Source organism: Microtus ochrogaster, chromosome 22 (assembly GCF_000317375.1).
Source record: "Microtus ochrogaster isolate Prairie Vole_2 chromosome 22, MicOch1.0, whole genome shotgun sequence".
NCBI classification, from domain to species: Eukaryota; Metazoa; Chordata; class Mammalia; order Rodentia; family Cricetidae; genus Microtus; species Microtus ochrogaster.
In genome coordinates this window covers 15,066,602-15,092,526 of record NC_022023.1, presented here as the reverse complement: position 1 = coordinate 15,092,526, position 25,925 = coordinate 15,066,602, and the positions used below count along the sequence as shown (strand labels likewise).

Sequence of the window (25,925 nt, the reverse complement as noted above, 5' to 3'; positions counted from 1 at the left end):
GAGAGAGAGAGAGAGAGAGAGAGAGAGAGAGAGAGAGAGAGAGAGAGGAGGAGGCAGGCAGAGGAAGAACCACCCAGAATGACATTTATTTTATACACACTTAACTGAAGTGCATGTAATGATTTACCCTCAGAGTGTTTTAAAATGAAAAACCTGGCAGGGCAGTTGGTGGTGCACTCCTCTGATCCCAGCACTCAGGAGTCAGAGGCAGGCAGGTCTCTGTGAGTTCGAGGCCAACCTGGTCTATGGAGCTAGTTTCAGGACAGCTAGGGCTACTCAAAAAAACCTGTCTTTGCAAATATGACACCATGTTATAGGAGGGATCAGATCGTCAATAGATGTATGTGGAGGGCTTCTGAATCAATCCCTCAAGGATACCAATAGACAAGTATATAGTCAGAATTACCTTTAGTGTGACTTTAAATTTTAAAAGGAAAGGAAAGGGCCACTTCCTCACTCTGAGGACCCACAGCAGCCATTTCTTTGTTGTCCTTGACGGCAGAGCCTGCTTTAGTCCCTGTCAAAGGGAAGGAGAATCCTATGGTAGCCTCAGGGAGAAGGTTCTAGAAGGTGTAAGTCTTTTACAGGGACCACAATCCCCACATCAGTGTCTGATTCAGGCAGCGAATGATAGGCCCCTTAGCACTGTGATCTGTGGCAGTCTCACTACCTCAGAACTGAAAACGATGATTGACAAGTGTTTGCCCAGCACATCTGCCATGGTTCAGATCTGACTCAAGCAAAGAACCCAATTCCCAGGCCCTGTCCTCATGGCTAGTCACAGCCTAGGAATGTAGGTCTGGGTCCCTGACTGCTCTGCTATAGTGGCTGGGGTCAAGAAACAGAGGCAGAAGTCAGCATCTCTTAAGAGGTGGGCTTGTAAACCAGCCCAGAGTCACTGTTCTCCTACTCTGTGGCCCAGGAGCTCACTCACTCTGATTCAAAGGGAGGAATGCCAACGAATTTAGGGACCATGGTTTAAATGTTTCACAGCCCATGGAACATCGAGAGAAGTGTGTTTAGGAGTCTTGGGACAAGTTTCTACAAGCTTCTTTGCTCTCGAAGGGAGCCAGAAACTTAACGGAGTCACCACTGTGAGGCCAGCATGACAGACAAACTTCCTCCGTGATGAACATGCCCGATTCTTCAAGATCATGGCTCTCACTTGCACAGAATTCAGAGGGAAGGGGGAGCCCACACCCTATGCCCTGTGCGCATGCAGGAGGATGGCAAACCTGGCTAGATGGCTTACAGCTATGTGACATACTTCACATTTCCAGGATTTCAGCATTTGATGAGAAAACTCGATATTAAGACGTCAGTCCTGAGGCTGGTGAGATGTTTCAGAGGTTAAGGGCAATGATTGCTCTTCCAGAGGACCAGGGTTCAATTCCCAGCACCCACATGGTGGCTCACAACTGTCTGTAACTATAGTCCCTGACATCCTTACACAGATATACACACACAGGCAAAACACAATGCATATAAAAAAATAAATGAATAAATATTTTTTTTAAAAAGATGCCAGTCCGTCCCAAAGTAAGACATATCCAACACAATGCCACTGTGACTAAAACTCAGAAGCAGATCACAGCATTCTTCGGAAGTCATTGTGAGATCCGGAAGTGTGGATCAGTGGGAGAGGGCTGGCCTACCAAGCACGTCTGAATTCCACCTGCTGGGGGAGAAGGGAGGAGAGAGGGAGAGAAGAGAGAAAGAAGAAGAGGGGGGGAGGAGAAGAAGAGAGGAAGAGAAACAATAAATCTGAAAAAAAATTGAGAGGAAAATGTCCTCACGGAATGTAAAAAATATGAAAAGGGCCATATTCTAGTAGAAGAAATTGGAAAAAACGTAAACGCCTCTCAATGGGAAATTAGTAAATTAGGGCCATGTTCTCCAGCCTCTCATGCCTCAGAATTAGCAGTTGTAGGGTTAAACCCAAATTGTCCATCTCCATTCTCAGAGTTTTGATTTTGTAAGTTGGAAAAAATGAGAGGTTTTCATGCTTCCCATGGGTTTTCCGTTATGTAGACTCCAAGCCTGACACGTTATGATTGTGTAGGGCTGACTGAAAAGACCAAATAGGGTCATGCCTGGGCACGGTGGTGCACAATCCCAGCACTGAGGAGGTAGAGGCAGGAAGAGCAGGCATTTAGGGCCATCCTCTGCCACATAGTTCCAGGTCAGCCTAGGCTACATTGAGATCAAATGGGATCAGATAGGTGAACGGTCTTTAAGGCACCTGACGCAAAGTGAGGTTCCTCTGCCCAGCCGTGGAAAAGATTTTCCAGAAAAAGTTGGGTTATGGGGGGGGGGGGGAGGATACTGTGGGGAAGGTGTCAGGTTTCTTGAGTTCCGGGCTTGGCTACTGTACGGAGAGACAAGAAAAGCAGCAAGATGGATCTTCTGACTAACACAACTGAAACCTGGTGACAGCTGGCATCAGGCACGGAGTGGCTGTCACTCAAAAGATGTCAGTCAGAACATCTCAAGCCTTCTCTTCTGTGACCCAGTTGTGCTGTTTCCTCCGTGCAGTAAGAAAACACAGGATTCGCCAACCATGAGGCTAGAGGAAAAGAAAAGCCCCCACTTCCCTCGGCTTCTGTCTGCAAAGACCCAGGAAAGGAGCCAGGTTGCCTTTGTTTATCTAAGCCCTATCTTTGCTATTGTTGTTGTTTACTAAAGCAGAGTTTCACTTCGTAGCCCTGTCTGTCCTAGACCAGGCTCCCCTCGAACTCAGAGATCCGTCTTCCTCTGCCTCCCGAGTGCTGGAATTAAAGGTGTGCGCCAACACACCTGGCTCTTTTTACCCTTATCTTGACTCTTTTTATCCTTATCCGCTCCAGGTGTGTGCTCAAGGAGACACTCGTGTAGACAAAACACCCGCACACATCAAATACTAATCTTTAAAAAATGTATACAGATGGGGTCCTCATTTGAAAGCCCAACTGGGGGAGGTTCTACTTCCGAGTTCATGCAGCCTTTGGCTCAGTCAGCTCGCTGCACTGTTGTGACTGAGGGCTCACCCCTTGGTCAATCCCCTGACTTTCTGGAGGCAATTCTCAGCTAGACCCCAGCATGGCCATCTGCCATATTCCAATCAGCAAGGGTGTAACAGACTCCAGGAAAATGCATGCCACAACCCTATGTGATTCTACCACACAGCCACATGTATGGAATCACCTACACCCCATCACCTTTGTTAAGGTATAGCGATCAGAAGCAAGCCACAGATTCTACCCAAGTAGCAAACAGGAAATTGGATTTTGAAATGGCTTGAAAACCAGGAAACAGTTTGAGAAGGGAATGAGAAGCCTCAAGTACCTGCCATGTGGATATATGTGGACATATGTGTTATAATGTACATGTACTTCTTGACTTAGAGTTGCAACCTAATAGCTTCATTGTGCGTGGAGACTATCCTAAGTCAAAAGTGCATGTAATTGGGTCGTAGAGATGACTTAGCAGTTAGAAACGTTGGCTGCTCTTCCAGAGGACCTGGTTTCCATTCCCAGTGCCCATAGAGGGATTGGCTCCAGTTCCAGGGAACACAACACTTTCTTCTGGCCTCTGCAGGCACCAGGCATGAGTGTGGTGCACAGACACACATGCTGGCAAATCATCTATATACACATAAAGTTAAAAAAAAAAGTGAAGTGCACTTGTGGCTAGGGAGACGGCTAAGAGAATGCAATGCTTACTGCACAGTGTGAGGACCTGAGTTCAGATCCCCAGAAGCCACAGGAAAGCCGGGCACAACAACATACATCTGTACTCTCAGCCCTGCGGATGGATCTAGCAGGATCCTGGATGCTCACTGGTCAGCCAGTTCAGCCAAAATAGCCAGGTTCAGTGAGAGACCCTGTCCCCCCCCAAAAAAAATTTAAAAAAATGAGCAACTGAGCAAAGACATCCCAACACCAACCTCTGGCCTCCAGACACACCCATCACCCACGGCGAGTGCATATAAACATAAACATGCATGCACACATGTATACACACATGAACAACCCCCACAAAACCAAATAAGAAGCATGGAATGCACTTAAGCTGCTGGCCACCGCTCTAGCAATGCTGTGAAGGACCCACTGTTCAGTCCAAGGAAGGTTTCAGTTCCCACCCTTCCCTTTGTCCCCGTTCAAAGGGTAGTCTGGTGTGCGTGCCCATGACCATCCTGGTTCAGAGGGCAGTCTAGTCTGGCCACGGCCATCCTGGTTCAGAGGGCAGTCTGCTCTGCCCATGGCCATCCTGGGTGAGGTGAGGGCATTCTGCTCTGCCCATGGTCATCCGGGTTCAGTGGTTTTCCTGCAAAGCAGATGTAGCCTTCCCACCTTCCCGACTCCTGCTCCCCAGAGCCGAGGCCTCCAGAAGTGTTGAGAAGGTTGACACACAAAGGCACGGTGCCTTCAAACGCTGAACGGGGAGAGGGGTTCTCTTTTCCCCACAACCTGAGGAATAGAGAGAAAAAGGGCAGAGAAGCAAAAAGACAATGGACTCATTGAGTGTGGTTTCTTAGACATCTGAATCTGGGAACTAGGAGCCGTGAACGCTCACAATATTGACTTGTCTTTCCAACCCACAATTCCCTTTCTAAGCTCTTCTGTCACCTCCACTCCCAGCAGCAGTTGGAATATTTAACACAATATCAACTTGGAAGTGGTCTGGGAGGGCAAAAGGAATCAATCGGTCATACATAATTAAAAGCATTTTTTCTTATGTAAAAATCTGGGTATTGAAATAGTAACCCTCGTAGTTATCAAGGGCTCAGATTCTTCATCTTTAAAATAAAACAAAACCATTTTTTTTAATGCCTTTGTGTGGGGGTGGGCACATGTGGGCTAACTCACTCAACAGATAACTCTCCCTCCACCATGTGGGTCCTGAAGATACGATCAGGTCATCAGGCTTAGTGGCAAGGGCCTTTACCCACGGAGCCATCTCTCTAGTCCCAACTCTTTCCAGCTTGTTTGCTCTGTCATGGAAGAGGGAAGGAGCTTCCTTCCAGAAGTCTGACCTGTTGTATTGACCTCTCATCAGCCAGAACTTAGCCATGTGATTACAAGAGAGCTACAGAGGAGGCTGGGAAATGTAGTTTTGTAACGAGATTTTGTACCGAGATGTAAGGCCCTGTATACCCTTATAATGGGACGGCCAGTATTCTCTCTATTAGTTGGCCTGGGTGACAATGAGTCTCAGAAATGATATAGCCCCGGAGCCTTGGCTCTGAGTGTTTGTTTAAGAGGTTCTGAATGAGTCTTCATTCCAGCAAGCCTTAATACCACATTGGTAAAAACACTTCTGCTGACGTTTTTAAGGAGCAAATAAGCGGAGTGCCAGGGCCACACAACTCATGCCCAAGTGCATGAAGCAAGTTTCAAAGATGGCAGCCCTACCCTCTTTTATTTACTGCCCATCACCTCGATTAGTTTGTTCTGTGGTTATTTCCTTCCCCGACTCAAAGCACAGCTTTTGACTTCTTTCAGCACAAGGCAGCAAGGGTTACTAGGTTGAAGAGAAGAATTCTAAGTTGCACGAGGGGCCTCTGCTCCTCTTTCTACTGAGTCCACTCTCAAATCAAGGAAATGTGCTAACTGGGCGTGGTGGCGCACACCTTTAACCCCAGCACTCAGGAGGCAGAGGTAGGCTGATCTCTGAATGTGAGGCCAGCCTGGTCTACAGAGCGAGTTCCAGGACAGCCAGGACCACACAGAGAAACCCTGTCTTGAAAAACCAAAATACAGCAACAAGAAGAAATGCTGTAGGTGGTAGACTCGCCTGCTGTCAGTACCGCCGTACAGTGCCCACACTGTTCAACACATCTACCGCCTGCATTCACGGCCTGCCATCTGTGTTCACAGCCGGCACGGTGACGACCTGAGTTGGTCCTGGGAGAGCATCGTACAGTGACATCTCTGTTGTCTTTGACCTTAGTCTCCCAGTACAGAAGAACTAAATCCTAGCCGGGCGATGGTGGCGCACGCCTTTAATCCCAGCACTCGGGAGGCAGAGGCAGGCAGATCTCTATGAGTTCGAGACCAGCCTGGTCTACAGAGCTAGTGCCAGGACAGGCTCCAAAGCCACAGAGAAACCCTGTCTCAAAAAACCAAAAAAAAAAAAAAAGAACTAAATCCACCCATCCACCCTCCCCATCCGCCCATTCGTCATTCTTTCACTCAGCAAGTATTGATCAAGCTCCACAATCTGCTAGGCTCAGCCTTGGCAGAAGAGCTACCTGTCCTGGTGTAGTACACGTACCCCTGGAGAGATTGACAGGTGGCTGACCACACAAAGAAACACGCTACACTTCAGACTTGACGAGCACCGTGAAGGAAAGGCAAGGGTAAGGAGGACACAAGTAGGAATGGAGCATGACAAGTAGAATGTTCTAGGCCCTTGGTTCTCAACCTTCCCAATGCTGTGACCCCTTAATACAGTTCCTCACGTTGTAGTGACCCCCGACCATAAAATTATTTTGTTGTTACTTCCCAACTGTAATTTTGCTATTCTTTTTTTTTTTTTTTTTTGGTTTTTCGAGACAGGGTTTCCTATTCTTTTTTTTAATATTTATTTATTATGTATACAATATTCTGTCTGTGTGTATGTCTGCAGGCCAGAAGAAGGCACCAGACCTCATTACAGATGGTTGTGAGCCACCATGTGGTTGCTGGGAATTGAACTCAGGACCTTTAGAAGAGCAGGCAATGCTCTTAACCACTGAGCCACCTCTCCAGCCCAATTTTGCAATTCTTATGAATTGTAATATAAACGTCTGATATGCAACCCCAGAGGGGTCACGACCCACAAGTTGAGAGCCATTGTTCCAGACAAAGGCCACAGCTTACGTGAAGTTTCTGAGGGCGAAGGCAGAAGCTTCTAGGACTGGATGGAACCGAGGTTGGCGTACTGCCTGGCAATGAGCGGAGAGTGCTGTTCTCAGTCACGTGATTGCTTACAGCTCCCATCTTCATCCCCCTAGACAGTACTATAAGATCCCAACTCACCCCTGGTGAGGGAGGTTTCTGTCTTTCTTTCTGGCCTCACCCCATCCATTCTGAGATGGATATTTTGCCACCTCCCAGAATCTGGTTCCTTCACCCACAATCCTTTGCTCAGAAATTCCCACTGGTCCTTCAAGACCCGGCTTGAACACAGCCTCCGGGGTGGCTGGATGTAGATCTGTACGTTCTGCTCTCCTGTTCAAATCCATGGGTTCCCGGTGACTTTGTCAGGAGGGACGAGTGGGAGGCCAGAGGTGTGCTACTCGGTTAGCTTTAGGGTCTTGGGACACTTATTCAACCTCTTTTTTGTTTCTCTGTGGAGTGAAAAGGGTATAATAATGGCCCTGCCACGTAGGTTATGACAATTTGTCAAGTTAATGTACAACGCATGCCTAGCGTAGCTTGGCACCAAGCAATGCTCCCAGGTTGGCTGTTGAGAGAAGTTAGCGCCTATCCAGGAAAGCCACTAATTTCTGGGTTTTAGTTTCTCTGACCAGGGCTGGGGAAGCCAGTGGTTAGAACTTCTGGGCCTCACAGCCCCTGACCCAGCTAAGGCTGTGGTAACTTCGCCACCATTCAGATCTGTCCTAAGCAGACAGGACTTCTGGCCACCGTACAGTTACAAACACTGGCCCTGGCCTGTTCCCCAGGCATGACCCTGGCTGGTGACCCTCCCCTCCCGAGGTCTCTTTCTCACCTCACCCTCTCCCTGTACCCAGCCCCTTGCAGATGGATTCTAACAGCCTTGGAAAGGAAAGTTAGGAGGTACGGAAGTGGGGGCCAAACAATAGCATTGGGACGCCAGATCCAGGGCAGATGGGAAGGGTGATTATGCACTGAATGGGATTCTGGGAGTCCATAAGGCAGGAGAACGCAGGCGGTGCGTGTGCTGTGTCTGGACCCGATGACACTACTGTTCTTAGTGAGCACTGTCCCTAAGTGCAGGGTCTAACACTTGGCCTTTCTGTGTGCCCCATGCCGGGTGACATACCACAGGGTATGGTGGTATGTTAGTAGTGTTCAAAGTCCCTGTGATCATTTTCTACCTGAGTCAACTCAGGCCTCTAAAGTCTCAGTGTCTCATCCAAGTCAGGGACAGGGACATAGTTCCTGTTTGAAGGGAAGAATGAGTCCACGGAGCGGGGTGGGGCCGAGGGACAGCGGAGACTCAGATCTCTGCTGCTCAGCCATGAGCAGCACGGCTTTGGGCAGATGGCTTAGCTTCTCTGCGTCTCTGGATTCTGGATTGTGAATGAGGGCCTATGGCATGCTGACAGTTGCAGTCATAAAGGCTCAAGAAACCAGCAAGAACCTCCTCCGAGTCTCCATCCACCTCTGGATCTGCCTGACGCCATCAGTCCTACCTGGACTCATCCTCCAAAACTCCATCTCCCAGCCCTCCTGTCTCTCACAAATGGCTCAAGTCTTAGCCTGTGCTACTAGGGAGCCACTCAGCTGTTGCCTGCCCAGTTTCATGAAGGTCTGTCTCTTAGGGCCACCTTGCCTGGCCAACCCTCTCTCCGTTTCCCTGTCTCCCTCCCCATCGTCAACCTCACCCATTAGTTCAGGTCTCCCCAGAGGACAATCTAGGCTGGAAGTTTCTGGAATGTGTTAAATAAAGGCCCTAGAGAGGTAGGTAGCTCAGTGGATTCTTTAATGTGGGCCCAGGGTTCCATAGTCAGACGTAGGAGTGTGAGGGGAGAGCCCTATACCAGTGAGGGGAGCCCCAAAAACCTGGGCACCCCATACCCCTGCCCTGTCTGCTCCCCTGAGAAAGGTCCCAGTCCCTCCTGTTTTCCCAGCCAGGAATCCTGCTGGTTCCCACATTACCACATGAATGGGGCACATGCCCCCCTGTCCACTTGAGCAAACAATTTGGCTAGCAAATTGACATAATTACCAAAGACTGGGAAGAAAGAAGCCCCCACCCCTTGGCCCCCCAGAGGGTGGCTCCTGCAGAGTTCCTCCGGGGCTTTGTAGGCTGGGGCGCTCAGGGCTGATTAGGGACCTTGTGGCCTTTTCAAGAGCCCTAAGTGATTGGTCCCCTTAATCTGATTACAATTTGCAGAGCCCCTCCAGCCGCCTCTGAAGGGCTTCTCTTGAGCACCCTGCTCGATCAACCCTCAAGTACATACACACACACACACACACATGCACGCACGCACACTGATATATTAGGCTGCCTATTTTTAAAGTGTCCCCCACACAACACCCAGGCCAGAGCAGCTGTGCACACTCCTTCAGGTATAACTACCCATCGCCCACCCATCCCTTCTCCAGGTGGCCTTCTCAGCACCCAGGACTAGTCTGCAGTGACTCCTGCAAAAGCAGACTGTCTCCCCAACAGCTTTGTCTGGGTTCCTGGGGCCTGGCTCCCAGGGGATTAGGCTCAGCAGGCAATCTGGACACAGAGCAGTCCGCTCCAGCCCCGTCTGGGAACTCAGTTCATGCCAGTCAATGCTCCAAGCACTTCATATCCAATTGGGATCTCTTAATTCCCTTGGCCCAGCGACAATGGTGCCTTTTCTCATCCTTGCTGCTGCCTGTCACCAGCCTCAGCCTGGCCCCTACCCCAGTGTTTCCCTACGGCAGCTGAGTGCCCCTCTCTAGGGCATAAGGCTTGTATACATGTGTGGGACCCTCCAGGGTAACCTCCAACTTGATGCACCATCCTTGGGGGACCCCAGTCTAGACGCACAATAAGAACAGTAGTTGCATATAGGAACCCCACACAGTTCAGAACATCCTGAAAATGGGGCACTGAAGGCTGGGCCTGGAGTCAGAGAGCCTGGAACAAGTGCCCGGGGCAGGCATCAGAATCAGAGGCCCATGTCTCACCTTAGGTTATCTTTAAGAACTTTTATTGGGCTGGGTGGTGGTGGCACACACACCTTTAATCCCAGAGCTCAGGAGGCAGAGGCAGGTGAATCTCTGAGTTTGAGGCCAGCCTGGTCTACAGAGTGAGTTTCAGGACAGCTAGGGCTACACAGAGAAACCCTGTCTTGAAAAACAAACCAAAAAAGAACATTAATACTTGGGAGACCAAGGCAGGCTAGATGTGGAATTCCAGGCCAATCTGAGCTATATAGTGAGACCTTTTCTCTCCATCCTACCACTGTGACCTTACATAAGGTGTTATGTTCTCTCGGCCTCAGTTTCCCCAGCAGTGGTAAGCCTGGAAGACTACAGGCACTCTGTCGGGGTTGTTGGAAAGTTAAATGACCGGGTGGGTGAGGGAAGCCTTCCGTACAGTGTTCAGCTTAGCGCTCAGTGAACACAGAGGAGGGCACCTGAAACACATCCGTAGGACTTTGGCAGGGCAGCCCTAGTGGACCTGCGAGCTCCCTGGAAACCTTCACAGTCCAATTTTCTGGTACAATGCCCTAGTCCACAGCGTCGTGAGACCTCATTCCTGTTCACATCACGTTGAGGCGACCTCTGCCCAGCTCGCTCCCAGAAAGAGGTTGGGCATCGCTTCCAAGGCAGCCAGCCTGATGTTGCCCGAGGGCAGAAGCCTGTCAGTCTCTGTCCTTGGTGTCCAAGCCCTGTGATCAGGGAATCACGGGGAGCGTCATACCACAGTTCCCTCGAAGCCTGGCTCACCATTGGTTTTTCATCAGTTTGGAAGACGGTTCATAGAGACCCAAGATGTGGCCCTCTGGAGGATCACGCTCTCTCCACTCCAAGGGCACCCCGCCGTCTGCACCTCTGGTGGATCCTGCCCCCTGTATCCTTCGCAGATATCCTCCCACGCTCCCAGCACCCCGCCATCTGTACTGCCCCTCCCAGACCCCAAGCCCGTCCCTTGCGCCCCTCCCACACCTCGCCCCTGCACTCCGCCACCTGCACCCCATTTCTTGTCCCCTCCCAGACTCCGCCTCTGCACCTCACCACCTGCGCCCCTCCCACATCCCGCCCCTGCACCCGCCCTGGCCCTGCAGGGACCCGCGGGGCGGGACCGCGCGACCGTGGGGGAGGGGCCGGGCCGATCAGCTGGAATCAAAGCCGCCGCCCCCCCTCCCCCGCCACCCCGTCCCCCTGCCGAGCCGCCGCGCACCTCCTCCTTTGTCACAATGTTTTTCAATCCGGTGAAGCAAACTGTCCAATTAGAGCCGGGGCCTCCGGCTTCCATCTTTGCCGACGTTTAATTAACATGCTTCTCTTGGCAGCTGCTGACAAGTTCCAGAAACAGGTTGTAAAGGGTTTTTGTCTTTACCCAGCATGGAAAATAAGGGGTGTTACATCGCGGAACATGAATAGGTGGCACTTCAGCTTCCTCCTTCTCTCCTCCCCCTCCCCCTGCTCTGCAAAGGGGCACGGAGCCCTGAGTGTTCGTGTCTGCGCGTGTACGCGTGAATTGCCAGGGAGGCGGGGAGAGCGAGTTGAGTTGGAGGCAGTCGAGACCGGTCCCTTCCTCTCTTTATCCCTTCCTTCCCAGGAACCTTTGCTCCACAAAAGATTTGGGTTCCTTTGCTCTCAAGTCTCCACACTTTCCCCTCCCCTCTCTGTTAGCTAAAGGCAAACTTGATTCCTGTCTGTGAGTTTGTCCGCGCTGTCTCCCCTTGTTACTCTTCTGGTAACTATTCCGCCTCCACAGCCCCACCGCCCATCCACAGACTGCCTCTCCAAACGCTCCTGTCTGTCGTAGTCTACCTGTCCGTTGCAAGGCTGGGAATTTAAGGACCCGAAACTTTCCCCATTGTACAGCAGGAGTGGGGCTGGCCTGGCAGAGGAAGGGAAGGGCTAGGGAAAACCGACTGGAAGGGGAGCCTCCTTCTCCCTAGCCTGCTGGAAGGCACCCAGAGCAAGTCAGTGGCCTTCTTACCAGGGTGGACCACTAATGTAAGGGAAAAGGCGTGCTTGGAGAAATAAAATGCAGCCGGGTTGAGCCCCCCAGGGCCTCCCAAGCTGGATGAAAATCTCGTAGAGATAGTGGCCCTTTGGGCAAAAGTCAGGGCCAGGCAGGGGACCAGGTTCTCTGCATCCATATATCTCTCACAGGGGCCCTACCAGAGAATTCACACCCATTCTACAAAGAACATCAATAACATTTATTTATTACACAGGACAGAGTGGTCTGGGGTCCCCAGGAGCATGGGAACTGTGGTTGGGGAACAGGCAGGGCTGGAAGAGTCCTTGAAGTGGTACCCCCAGGGTCAAGCTCACTCCCGCCCCAGCCACTGTCCATGCTGCTTTCCACAGGCTATTGAGCATGGTGACCCCAGGCAGGGGCAGACCTTCTGCAGCTGACCCTGACTTGGAGCTCACTTTGTCGGAATTCCTCCGTTCTCAGGCAAGGCCCCTGGGATGAAGGGGGTCTGGGAGGTGCTGGGTCCAGGTCAGCAGGCCTTTCAGCTGCCCTGTTCCTGAATCCCTAGCTAGGTCGCTCCACCTCCTTCCAGAGCTTGGGGACAGTCTGCGAAGCCTGCAGAAAGAGAGAGAGAGAGAGAGAGAGAGAGAGAGAGAGAGAGAGAGAGACAACAGCGGGTGGGGTGTCCCTACCAGGCCTGCTGCAGTTTCCAGGCACCGAGGGGGGGCACCAGCAGCCATGGACACAGTCTGGCTTTGGTACTCCCCAAAATCTTCTCTCCTGACATGACCCTTTGCCTTTTACCCTAGACTCAGCCACTTCCAAGCTGTTTATAGGATCAATGACAATGATCTTGAAAGACCCCAGTTCCCCCACTTGTTAGCCATGCGGCTTGAGTCCTGTGCCTTAATTTCTTCAGCTATTAAAAAGAAAGAAGGGGGCCGGGGATGTAGCTCAGTTGATGGAGTGCATACCTAGCATGTACAAAGTCCTGGGTTTGAAGCCCAGCATTGGCTAAACGGGGTGTGGTGGTATGCACCTGTGATTCCAGCACTTAGGAAATGATCAGGAGTTCAAGGTCATCCTCGGCTGCTTAGTGAGTTCAAAGTCAGGCTGGGGTATCAGAGATACTGTCTTTTTTAAAAGGGGTTGGGGGGGCGGGAGGTGGTGGCGCACACCTTTAATCCCAGTACTCAGTAGGCAGAGGCAGGTGAATCCCTGTGAGTTCGAGGCCAGCCTGGTCTACAAGAGCTAGTTCCAGGACATTTAGGACTGTTATACAAGGAAACCCTGTCTCGAAAAACCAAAAAAAAAGGGGGGAGGGGGGAGGGACTGGGGGTGGCTGGTTGGGATGGTACACATCTGTAATTCCAGCACGTGGCTGAGGCAGGAGGATACTTCTTAGTTTCAGGCACGCTTGGGATATGAGCAATTACCCTGCTTTGTGGAAATTTCTCAAGAGTTGGTCGGTATTACAGCACCCCATCAATACACTGTGCTCTATAGAGGGGAAGGAGGAAGGTCTAGCCTGCTCTAACCAAGTAAAGCCAGATCATAGATGAGTCTCCAAGTCACAGGGCAGCAAGCAGTCACAAAGTCAAGTGCGTGGCTGGGTCTCTTTCTATGTGTTCCTCCAGGCTAGCCTGCCTATCCCACCTCAGGGGCAGGAGAGCTCACGCTTCCATCTGGTTTTGAGACCTGGGCCTCTGTTGAGAGAACCAGGGCACCATCCCCCAAAGAGAAGGCTTATCTGCTTCTCACCTGCCTTGGGAGCTTAGTGTACCAAGGATGCTGAAGGTACTGGAGTTGCTAAGGACACTGGAGGTGTTGGAGGTACTGGAGCAACCAAGGATGCTGAAGGCGTTGGAAGTACCAAGGGTATCGAAGGTACTGGAGGAGCAGGATGTTTGTGGGTGAGGTCCTCAGGAATGTAGACAGTGTTCACCTCTTCAGCAATCTGCGGGGAGAGGGCAGGACCCGGTATGCCTAGTGGAACTAAAGGTGCTGGGGTTAGCCAAAGGCTGCAAACACTGTGTGGCGAGTGCCATCTTGTGGTCATGTTAAAAATTGCACGACACAAACATTCCTTTATAGCTTGCTACGGGCCCTGTCAGAACTGGCCCTGTCAGGGTGCTCAGGCAAGGCAAGAACCAAATAGGGTCCTTGTCCCACAGGACAAACGCTGGGTGGCATAGAGTTCAGATTGCATCCTAGACTCTAACAAGACATGGGGGGGGTGTTGAAAGATGAGCAGTGTGGCTTCTCAGAGCTAGAGTAGCATCCCAAAGTAGAACAAGGGAATGCAAAGACGGGAAACAGATCTGGGAAGTGAGGCATGGGTGGGGCTGCTCAGCCCTGCCTTCCCACAGCTGTCTCACCCCTTCTCCTGGGAAGCTGGCTCATGACCCAGGCAGACAACTCAGGGGTAGTGTAGTGCTGGGATCCAACTCAGGATCTCATGCATAGGAGAGCATTTTACCAACTGAGGTATAGCCCCAGCCTTTGCTTTTCTGTTGGTTGAGGCAGAGCCTCACTCTGCAGCCCAGGTTGGCCTCAGACATGTGCCTATCCTCTTGCCTCAGCCTCTTCCCTAGGCTAGGATTGCTAGGTGACACCGCTGCTGTTAGGGTTGGGGACAGACTTTGGAAGCTATGACTAGAACACACCAGATTCAGGCCCATGGTAGGCTGCTCATGGACTCCGCTCCCAGAGTGTGTAGAAAAAAAGGTATACACAGCCCCCTTGGGGTCCCCAGGGGAAAGAAAGAAAGAAAGACGGGTAGGGAAAAGTCTTCAATTTACAGGCGACACCATACCCTACATAGATTAGGTTAAGGCAAGGTGTGGGTGTGGCAGGGGTAAAGCTATCCTTGTATAGAGACAAGGTGAGGGGGTATAGCTATCCTTGCATAGAGACAAGGTGGGGGTATATCTATCCTTGCATAGAGACAAGGTGGGGGTACAGCTAGCTATCCTTGTATAGAGACCAGTCTCTAGAAATTACCTCCCAGTAGATGCTGTCCTCAAAGCAGTTTTCATCAGCCGCTTGTCCCCAGAATGGCAATTTCAAAATGAGCCCTAAATAGATCGGAAGGACACAATGGTCAGGACACACTCTTTGTTTACCCCAACCTCTTCCCTCAGATGGACCCCACGTTCCCAGTCCCATAGCTGACAATACAGGTATCAGGTATTTCGGGGAGACCCAGGTCCACCCTTGAGACATGTTCTTGGGTCCCTCCCCTTAGTAAGTCCCCCGCCAGGACCCCATCTTTTCTAGTGCAGCCACTCTCACTCACCCACAATGATGCCGCCCACCAGGGCTATAGCCAAGGTCAGGAGGAGGCTAAATATCTGGGATCTGCCCTGCATCTTCTTGGTCCAGTCTGCCTTATAGCCCCCAAAGCCAAATGAATGGAGCAGCCTGGGACAGAGACAGGAATGAGTGAGGACCCCATGGAGAGGCCAGGGAACTGATCACTGCTACCCCACCCATGTGTTCTTGAAACCCCAAGCCTCCTCCATCCCGATTACTCTATTCCTCTCTTGGACCCTTGTGGCAGGTCTGAGGGTGGGGAGAGAAGCCAGTGAATGGTCTAGAATGGAAGAAGAGGGTAAAGGGGGAAGACATGTCGGGTCCCACAAAAAGAAGGAATAGAAAACGAAGGAGAAAACCCCGCTTCTCACACCTTCTCCACACTTACCCTGGATCTCCGTAGATATCAGGAGAGGAGTAGGCTGCTGTTACAGCACCCACGATGCCGCCTATGATGCCAGGGATGCCGTGCAGGTTGTGAATGCCACATGTGTCCTGGATGCGCAGGCGGGACTCCAGTAATGGCTGCGGGGAGGAGGGAAGGTGGTGTTGCTCAGGCGTGGCTGTGGCAGGGGCATGGGAGGCCTTCAAAAACAAGCCTTTAATCCCAGCACTTGGGAGGCAGAGGCAGGCGGATCTCTGTGAGTTCGAGACCAGCCTGGTCTACAGAGCTAGTTCCAGGACAGGCTCCAAAGCCACAGAGAAACCCTGTCTCGAAAAACCAAAAAAAAAAAAAACCAAAAACACCACAGATCTAGTGTTCCCTAGGCCTCACCCCTTCTTCCTCTCCCTGCTTTCTGGAACAAAACCCCCCACAGCATCCCCAGTCCCAGCCCTAGGGTCCTCACCGATAGGTACGCAAATCCTAGGGTAGAGAAGATGCCACAGAAGAAGCCCACGATGAGGGCGCCGTAAGGTGTGAGCATCATCTCCGCGGCTGTGCCCACGCCCACCCCGCCTGCAAGTGTGGCATTCTGGATGTGCACCTGGGCAGGGTAGACAAAGCGTGCAAGCTCTCAGCTCTGTTCCTGGAGCGTGGCCTGCCTTCACACGTCACGCAAAGCTGGGAGCCGGGAACAGCTCAGATTCTGCCTCAGCAGGCCAGGAGCAGGTTGGCCTTGGCCCCAGCTGAACACAGCTGCTTTGTGTGCTCTGCAAGTAAGTCATCCACGACCCCCAGCAGGCCTAGACATGGTCTGTGTCCGTGAGGCAGTGTGCTGCTGGACACGCCCATGGACCCTTGAAACCCATCTGCCCATTCCCTTTCTCTCCATGTCGACCTGTGGGTCAGTGGGTGCATCTGAGTGCACGCTGTATCTATACCAGGGATTTGTGGGCCCCCACGCATGCCTAGCTGCTACCATGTTCTTCGTCAGCCATGCCAGGTCCTGGGCTGCTGGCTCCTCTAAGTGTGGGGACTGGTACAGCTTTAAAAAGCCCAAGAGGCCAGTGGTGTCAGGAGGATAAAGAGGGGGGGGGGGGGGGGGGGGGTGGGATCCGCACGCACACGGGCAATTCTGCCAGGCGGGCCTGCTATGACACACAGCTGGTACTGGCTAATAGCATTTCAGGCTGTGGGGAAGACAAGAACACTTGGCAGGGATGGCCCTCTGTGAATATCCAGGTTTGGGTGTGCCAATCTAGAAGCTGCCTGCCACAACGAGGTGCAGGCAGAGCGAGACAGTCAGATAGGTACCTCCCCGCAGAAGCCCCTGCTCACCATGTCCAGCCTGCCCTTCTTGTGTATGATACTGGACACTGCCACTGTGGTTAGCACACTAGCCGCCAAGGAGAGGTAGGTGTTGAGGGCTGCTCGGTGTTGGGTATCTCCGTGGGAGCAACTGGCTGAATTGAAGCTGGGCCAGTATATCCACAGGAAGAGGGTGCCTGGGTCAGAACACATGCAGGCCAGGGGCCAGGAGAGGGGGTGTTAGGCCAGGCTCACAGAGCCCAAGTGGAGGCTCTGCCTTTCAGCTCGAGAGATGGCCGGCTGCTCCCAGCCTATAAGAATCACTCTCATGAGTGCTCCTTCTGGAAGATCCTCCTGGCCCGACTCACCTAGATCCCACTTGGCCTCCCACGCCACATCACAAAGCCTTCTCTGTCTCCCCGACCCTAGGACTGGTTACTCATCGCCTATTCTTAGAACATCGTGGGGGAGAGTTTCTCCCCTCTGTAGACAGATTAGCTGGTGGCACTACTGTCTCTCAGTCTACAAGGTGATGGAAGGGAGGGCTGGGTCTGATAGACATCACAAGTTCCTTTTTCCACTCCGTCTGCCTTGGGTTATCCCAGGAGGGAGAGAATTGGACACCCAGGAGTCTAGAAGTATCTACAGGGCACTTCATTCTGCCCTTCCTCCCAAAGAACCAGCAGCCACCCACTGACTATGTGGAGACCAGGGATGCACACGACAATCCTCACCCACCATGCAGACCCTCGCCCATTTGTAGTGGCCCTCACCCAGCATGGCTGTTCTTACTCGTGACGGGCGTTCTGCTCTTCATTCATTATGGTGGCCTTCACTCTCTATGGCAGCCTTCCAGCTACTCCTAGTTGGTCTTACCCACTCACGGCCGTCTGACCAATTATAGCAGCGCGGTATAGCTCCCCCACCATGGCGGGCCCTCACCAATATGGGAAGACCTCCCCGACCATGGCTGCCCTCACCAACAGGACAGCCGTTCGTTCTCACCAATCATGGCAAAAAGGTCCGAGTGGTACACTGAACTCTGTCTCCGCTTGCTCTGCTCCAGATTCTTTCGGTAGAGGATCCAGGTCACTGTGAGCCCAAAGTAGGCGCCAAATGTGTGGATGGTCATAGAGCCCCCTGCATCCTTTGCCTGGAGTGCAAGGGGCCTGTCAGGGCCTGGTACCCTTTCCCCCTCCTTCCTCACAGTCCTTCCCACCCCACACATATGCACACATGCTTAGCTGTCTCATGACTCCAGCTGTGGAACACAGAGCCTAGTTCCCTATCCCTGTAGCCTTATTTCTTCGTGTGTGTGTGTGTGTGTGTGTGTGTGTGTGTGTGTGTGTGTTTTGTTGTTGTTCATTTTGTCAATCTGACACAAACTAGAGTCACCTGGAAAGAAGAACCTTCAATTGAGAAAATGCCTCCATCCAGCTGGTCTATAAGCAAATCTGTAGGGCATTTTCTTGATGTAGGAGGGCCAGCCTTGGGTAGGGGGGGTTTTGAGTTGTGTAAGAAAGCCGGCGGAGCAAGTCGTGAGAAGCAAGCCGGGAAGCGGCATTGCTCCGTGGCCTCTGTTTCAGCTCCTGTCACCAGGTCCCTGCCAGGACTTCCTTTGATAACGGACTGTCAAATGGAAGTCTAAGCAAAATAAATCCTTTCCTCCCCCAAGCAGATTTTCATCACAGCAATAGAAACCCTAAGACAGTTCCTTCAGCAACCAATTGAGCAGAGGGAGGTAGGGATGTTGACTGGCTAGCTAACAAAAATGCCAGGGCCCTTTCCTCTTGTCTTCTCCTTGGCTTCCTTAGCTCTCCTGGCATATGCTCTGTAGCGCCCTCTGCTGGGCTGCCTAGCCCTGGCGGTCAATCCTTAACACAGGGCATGCTCAGTACCTCTTTGCTTGGACCCCTCACTGAATTGTAAATTCTGGGGCTTATCTCAGTGTGGCTCGCTCCTCTCTGCCTATAGCCTTCAGTCTAGCTCAACAGAGCCACAGACTCTGAAATCTAAGTATGTCTGATGCACTGGCCAGGTGCTAAGGCAGAGAGCATCCAGACATGCAACCTTCCTTTCTCAAACAGGCCCCCAAGGGCCGTGAAGAAAAAATAGACAAAAAACAATGTAAGAGCCAGGCAAGGCAAAGCAATGGCCCAAGCCGTGCTAGGGCCGGGAGGGGACCACACGGAAGGAAGCATGCAGGGCCTCTCTGAAGTGACATTTAAATTGATATGTGGTTCGTGAAAAGAATAAAGATGGCTGTTTCAGGATGAGAAGATAGCAAGGGTGATGTTCTTGACAGGATCAAGCTCCATGCAATCGGGGGTATAAAGGAGGTCCCGACAAAAAGCAGTCCCTGGTGGTAGAGCCAAGCCTGCGTTTTGGAGGGAGAGGAAGCTGGGGCCAGAATTTGCAGAGCCTTAAGTATCCTAAGTGAAATGAAAGCTGTGGTAGTTTTCAATCAGGGGGGAGCGGTCCTCCGTGTCTGGTGAGAAGCCTGCTCGGGCTTCTGGTGGAGAACAGAGTCAGAGATGAGCCAGTCGATGGCTGAGGGCTAAAAGAGAAAGGCGCAGTGGCTGACTGGAGTGTAGCGTGGTCTAAATTCCTCCCCCAGCGTAGGGAGTGTTCCAGGCTGGGCTCAAATGTAGAAGGTGAGGCTCAGAAACGCATACGGGAGTCAAATAATATATCCTCCTCCACACCGAGGCATCAGGCAGGTTCCTGAGAGGCAGATGTCTAAGGGGCTGTGTGCCAGGGCATGGACTCAGCCAAACCCAAAGCACAGCGATCTCGCCACGTGAATGTCAATTCCTGAGGTTGCGGCATCCGCCACCAGTGCAGTTGTATGGGGTCACCTCTCTGGGATCCCTCCTGGCAGATCTATCCTCCACACACTGAGTTTTTCTCCTGGGAGAAAGATCTGGGGGATGGATGCCTGCCCCAGTATGTGCAGGAAGGTCCCACTCTTTCCATCTGATGAGAAAGAAAGGAGGTAAAAAAGAAAAAAAAAAGGACAAGAACAAAAACCCAAATTCAGAGAAGGCCTGCTCTGCCCAGATGCTGGGCAGATGTGTTAAACAGACAGTGATTCTGCTAGGGTAGCATCATGATTCCTCCTTTGTAGTTGAAGAAACTGAGGCAGGAAACTAACTCACCAGGTTGCGTATATCCACAGACCTCTCTTTCTGTCTCCCTCTTTATCTCCCCCAATGTCTCCCTCCTGCTTCTAAGTAAGTTTTGTTTACCTCTATCAGGTAGAGGATGATGTACTCATTCACTGCGAAGAGGGTCACTTGGAAGAAGGTCATGATAAGCAGTTGGACTGGGCTGATCTTGCCTAGAACTGCCCCAAAGGCCACACAGGTAGACGCCACACAGAAGTCAGCTTCGATGATGCTATCGGGAGACAGACCAGCGAGGAGCTGCAGTTACAACCAGAAGCGACACTCCAAGCCTTTGGTCCTCTGTGGACTGAGACCGGTGGTTTAATCCTCCCGAGCCTCAGTTTCACTCTCTGTGATAATGGGCTCATCCTAGCTAGGACCATACATGCATAGTGCGCCCAGTGAAAAGCCTGCTTTGGCCTCTGGCGGAGACCGGCCTGACTTAGAGGACAGAGTCAAGCTTGGATGGGGTCAGAGATGAGAGAGTTGGTGGCTGAGGGCTAAAACAAAATGGCACTGTGACTGACTGGAATTTAAGGTGGTCTAAATTCCTCCTATAGGGTAGGGAGTGTTTCAGGCTGGGCTCAAAGGTAGAAGAGGAGGCTTGGAAATGTATAAAGTAATCAAATACTATTCTCCTCCACAAGAAGGCTCCTGGGTAGCAGTGGGTGTCGTGTCTTCCCTTTACAGTCTTGTAGGCTCTATCTATGCTCAGGAACCCAAGTGGTCCATTCACTGTTGTTGAACAAGCCCCATATTTAGGGTGCAACCCTGTCCCCTGTCTTCTGCTTGCCTTTCCAGAACCTCCTCTTATTGTCTCTGTTTGCCAAGCGCCCTCCTCAGTCCCTCCCATGTGGCCCCTGCCCCTGACACTGCGTTCACTCCAGAGTCACTCACCCTGCCCTGCCATGGCCTTCTGGGTCCTCCTTGTCACTGTACCCACAAGGAAAGGTCAGCGTCCACACAAGAGACAGAAGGACCTTCCCACAGGAAGCAAAGATCTAGCGTGGTGCTGGGCATAAGGAGGAGGCAGGAAGGCCCAAAAAAGGGATGGGGCAAAGGGTGGCACAAAGGCTCCCCTCAATCCTGAAATGCCCAGGCTCAGCCACCGCAGCAAGGGAGTCAAGGAGGCATGGTCACCTACTGCCGCCACGCAATGCCTACACCTGCAGGAGACCCTGCTTCTGCCCACCTCCCGTTTTGCGGGGCGTTTTGTCCCCTGCTGGCAGCAAGGCAACCCCGCATTCTCAAGCAGAGTTCCAGTGCAGCTCATGAGACCATGGAAGCTGTCAGTGGGGTGGGTGTAGGGAGAACAGGCTTGCTTTGTCAAGGCTGTCAAATACAGAGATCCTGCATGTGTGAGGGTATGTGTAAATCACAGACTCAGGGTGAAACAATCTTACTGAGGTCCAGTTTCTGGAATGAAGGCAGGACCTCTCCAGAGGATATTTAGAGAATGTCCCACCTCACCCCCACCACCACTGCTAGCCTTGCTCTGCACTGTGTCTGCGGGATCTGCCTGAAAGGGTAATGGGCTACTGAGTAAGCAGTCACGTGACCTCCTGAATCATCTCCCCCAACCGCAGAAGGTGGGTACTTCTCATCATCAATATTTTATCACTCTGACACGAAGGCTCAGCGAGGCCCAGTGACTAGCCAGAGTTCTCCAGATGCATCCCAAAGAGCCACCTGATGGAGGTGCCCCTCATGGGGGAGAAAGAACAAGAACAGAAAAGCCGGGCTTCTGCCCATCGACACCTGGGAGGTGGATCTGGCTACCACACGTTAGGGGCCTCGGGGAGGCCTGAGCAGAGCTCACAGAGGAGAACTGCCCCAGTGTGGCAGGTGAGCATAGTCAGGGCAGATGTCAGAAGTATATCCATACTTATAAACCCACAGGCTAGGTCTGGCAACAACACACCCATCCTAGCCTTGGGCTCCCAACATCGGCTCCAGGGCAGTTGGCTGGAATCTAATCCCCCAAATCCAGTTTGCCCAAACTCTATTTATCAAGTGACCAGTTTGCTGACTAAGTAGTTCACCTCGAACTTGCTAACTCAGGGTTTGTAACCTCTCTTTTGAAAAAAAAAAATAATAATAATGGTATACTTTCTCATGTGTCACAGCCATTCTACCGTAGTGGCTGATTAGACATATAACAGGCAGACTCATGCTTTGGGCCTATGGTATTGAGGCTGTTTTGTGCACGTCACAGATTTTACTGAAGGCAGTTTATCTACTCAACAGTCTTTCCTGTTTCTTTCCGTGTGTCAGTCACTGGCCACTTCTCTAAAGAGGAGAGGGAGGTGCCCGGTGGGAAAGGGCTGGTGACACTCATCAAACTGAGAAGTTATCACAGGAGTCACTTACAGAACTGGAGGTGAGAGGAGAGGTTGGTGCCCCACCCTGAAAACCCACACCAGCCTTCCAGCTCTTATTCCACCAGAACAGGTGGCGTGCAAGGAGAGAGGGGCCTCCATTTGGCTGAGCTCCTCATTGCTGTTCCCAGCAAGGAACCCTCTGAGAAGAGCTCAGGCATCTGGGCCGCCCTCCTGGGTCCCTGGGGCTGCATTGTCTCAGAGCATTTCAGTGTGTGGAAGGGGGGCTTGGGCTCTTCCTTCCTCTTCTGGAGAAAAGACTATCCTCCATCATGGGAGAGAGACCCTCCCACGGTACCTGGATAACATTATGTACAATCTCTATCTGGAGAGCAGCGATAAGAAAACCGTGTGCGTAGCACAGCTGCAGGTGTCTATCACCGGACCAAGGTGTACTGAAGGAAGAGCCACCTTACCCCAAACTCTCAGAGCCCACTGCCCTCTTCCTGTCTTCCTGTCCCTGCCCACTCCCTTTAACCCCCGCCCCCCCCCACTCCCATTGCCTCTCCCTCATGGTACCTGCACTACCATCCTGCTAGGCCTCTCCTTCTGAGCCTTTTCCAGTTTTTCTCGCCACCCACCCGTAGGGCCCTCCCTGTCACCACAGGACCCATCCCAATCCAGACCCTGGCCCCATCCCCACTCCTGAGCCATGCCCACTCAATCCTTCTCCCCAGGACTCACCCCCAGCCAAAACCAGCTAGTGAGCATCTCCCAGTCCACCTGTGCTCCCTCCCCACCCAGAGTCCTCCCCACCCAGGGTCCACCCCACCACTGCCAACCGCCCTCCCCGCCTGCCCCGCCCCTCGAACTCTCCCGGGCTCACTTCTCCACGCTCAGGATAATGTGGCCTTCTTCAAAGAAGCGGAACCAGCCCTGCATGAGCAGCGCCCACTGGATGCCGAAGGCTGCCAGCAGGAAGTTGAAGCCTATGGCGCTGAAGCCGTAGCGCTGCAGAAAGGTCATGAGGAAGCCGAAGCCCACGAAGACCATGGCGTGCACATCCTGGAAACCTGCCGGGAGGGAGGGCACGGTTGAAGGTCTCTGCTGCCTAGAGAAGGTCCACCATGGCTTTGAGTCTGACAGGCCAGCACAGCCTAGGACAGCTCCTGTATTTTCAGCCACTCTGACAGAACCTGGAGCCCTGACCTCCCTCTTCCCCTCATCCCTGCTCCCTTCTTCCGAGTAACCAGACTACGTCTGGGTGGCCGTAACAAGAGGCCTCTTGATGGGTTAAATAAATAAATAGCCACTACCTTCACCTTCAGGTTCTCTGGAGGGAGCCAGGGGACTAGCGGTGGCTCTCCAGATTAGACCTCTGGGTAATAGGATCAAGATGACTGAGCGCACCCTTGGGAGATGACACTTGTTCCACCCTCCATCTGGATGGCACTGCTGGTCCACATGCCCTCCCCTCCCACCCACCCGTCCCGCCCCCCTCCCCCAGCCTTGCTGGGTTGTGGAACGCAGGGCCTTCACTCATATGCTTTATCCATGAGCTTCTTCCACGGGCCCTGGGCATTTAAAGTGGAGGCCAAGCTGAGTTACACTCTGGGTCCAGAGTCTAGAGAACAGATCATCTTGGGTAATGTAGTCTCCCCCTCTCCACTGTAACCTTTCCCTCAGGGGAGAAGAATCAAAGCTAATCTGAACAAACAGGACCTCGGGAGGGCAAGCATTGGTGCACACAGCTATCATGTCCACACACCGCCTCCGCCTCCACCACCGAACGCACCTCCTCCAGCCATGCAGTGGAAGGAGTTCTCTCTCTCTCTCTCTCTCTCTCTCTCTCTCTCTCTCTCTCTCTCTCTCTCTCCCACACACACACACCAAATGCACATCCTCCAACCCATGCAGTGGGAGGAGTTCTCTCTACCACACACCCGCAGCAAATGCACATCCTCCAACCATGCAGCGGAGAAGTTGGAACACCAGTGTTTCATCTTCGGGATGGACAGCTGTTATCAAACAGACTTGGATTGCAGCACATTTTATACATTGCAGAGGTAAAATACAGATATGTAGTAGAGTTCTTGGCATAGTGTGCACCCAGAACAGGTGACCCAACTGGGCAGCTGTCTTTATTTATTATTGCTCAAGCACTGCCTCTATTTCCAAGTCTGACCAGATTTCTACCCCACAGTGATCCCGGCAAGTCCCCTCCCCACTCTGAGCCTCAGTTTCTAATAAAGCTAAAGGGGTGAGCTGAAATGATGTGGGATGGGTTGGGGGAATCTAAGCTGTTCTGCCAGCACTAATACTGTTTGCTTTTAGTAGAGCCCAAGAAAACAAAACAAGAGACAGCAAAGAGCTTTAGCAAGTGAAAACTTAGGTGTGGTGGCGCACACCTTTAATCCCTGCACTCGGGAGGCAGAGGCAGGCAGATCTCTGTGGGTTCGAGGCCAGCCTGGTCTACAGAGTGAGTTCTAGGGTTACACACAGAGAAACCATGTCTTGGGACAAAAAGCGCAGACAGTGAAAACCTAATAGAAATAGGACACAAAGGAACTGTGGATGCCATGTGACACAAAGAGCCAGACAGAAGGGCTCCTGTTGGCCTCATCTGGGGCAATTTAAGCACCAAAATAATGGTTTCTCATAATAAGTTACAATCATTTACATACAGGAATTCACGAGTCCATGCTGATGATAAACGGGCAAAAATGGACAAGGGAGCAAAGAGGACTCTGTCCGCAACGGAACACTGAGGACTCTGCTTAGAATTTGGGTAGAGAGCTGGGATTGGAGAAATGGTTGCTATTACAGCAGCAGCCCCATGAGGGATGCTAATGCAGGGGGAAATTCCAAGAAGAGCAGGGCTTCGCACTATCTTAAAGATTCTGCCAACAAATGACTCATTGCTCTCAAGGGAGGAACAAACAATAGTAATTGCACAGAGGAAAAATTAGGTTACATATTAACAGGGAGGATAAAAATTAACATGTCCAATGGTGGCAGAAGGACATTGTGTGCCTCCAGATGGGACATCCTATAAAGGAGGTATCCCCTGGTATCCCCCATAGGGCGCTCTCCCTCAGACTGCAGGAACAAATTTAATAATGAAAAAACAATTGGGCACCGAAGGAGGAGTCTATTGTTGAAAGGGGTTGAGGCTGAGGCAGGGCACAATGGCACATGCCTGGTAGTCCAGCACTTGACAGACTGGCCCGGAAGACTGCCAGCTTCTGCTTCATAGTAAGACCTTGTCTCAAACGATGGTGGTTAAGCTGTACTCTTGAAAATTAACCAAGTCGTGGAAAACGAAGAAAAGGCTTTTTTTTAATGTTCCAGATTAAAAGATATGCCAATTATACTTAATAAATACATCTACGCTTGATTTGGCAGAGAGTATGGGGAAGATCTAAAAAAAAGTTATTAAGTTAGCGAGAGAATTAGGTATTGATGGCGGGTAAAGATTCCTCACCCAGGTGGATGTATGAAGCTGAGTACTGTTGATCTGGAAGTGAGTGCTCCTTACTCCTGTTCTGAGGGAAGAAGACTATGAGGAAGGTGAGTGACCCCCCAAGTGATTCATGATGGGTCTATATGTGTGTGTGAGTGTGTGTG

The 25,925-nt window shown here is 51.8% G+C and overlaps 1 protein-coding gene across 1 annotated transcript in view; it reads right to left on the bottom strand.

Moving 5' to 3' along the window:
• Nucleotides 1–12,039: 12,039 nt before the first annotated feature.
• Rhcg (Rh family C glycoprotein) overlaps nucleotides 12,040–25,925 on the bottom strand; it is an 18,794-nt gene continuing 4,908 nt past the window's right edge. Inside the window, exons 2-11 of the mRNA XM_005357725.2 lie at nucleotides 23,185–23,371; nucleotides 20,062–20,212; nucleotides 17,819–17,966; nucleotides 16,844–17,010; nucleotides 15,972–16,109; nucleotides 15,512–15,648; nucleotides 15,107–15,231; nucleotides 14,812–14,885; nucleotides 13,570–13,765; nucleotides 12,040–12,423 (exon numbers count right to left, since the gene is read on the bottom strand). Of these exons, the coding sequence (XP_005357782.1) occupies nucleotides 13,583–13,765; nucleotides 14,812–14,885; nucleotides 15,107–15,231; nucleotides 15,512–15,648; nucleotides 15,972–16,109; nucleotides 16,844–17,010; nucleotides 17,819–17,966; nucleotides 20,062–20,212; nucleotides 23,185–23,371 (1,310 nt within the window). The 3' untranslated portion in view covers nucleotides 12,040–12,423; nucleotides 13,570–13,582. The remainder of the gene's footprint in view (nucleotides 12,424–13,569; nucleotides 13,766–14,811; nucleotides 14,886–15,106; nucleotides 15,232–15,511; nucleotides 15,649–15,971; nucleotides 16,110–16,843; nucleotides 17,011–17,818; nucleotides 17,967–20,061; nucleotides 20,213–23,184; nucleotides 23,372–25,925) is intronic.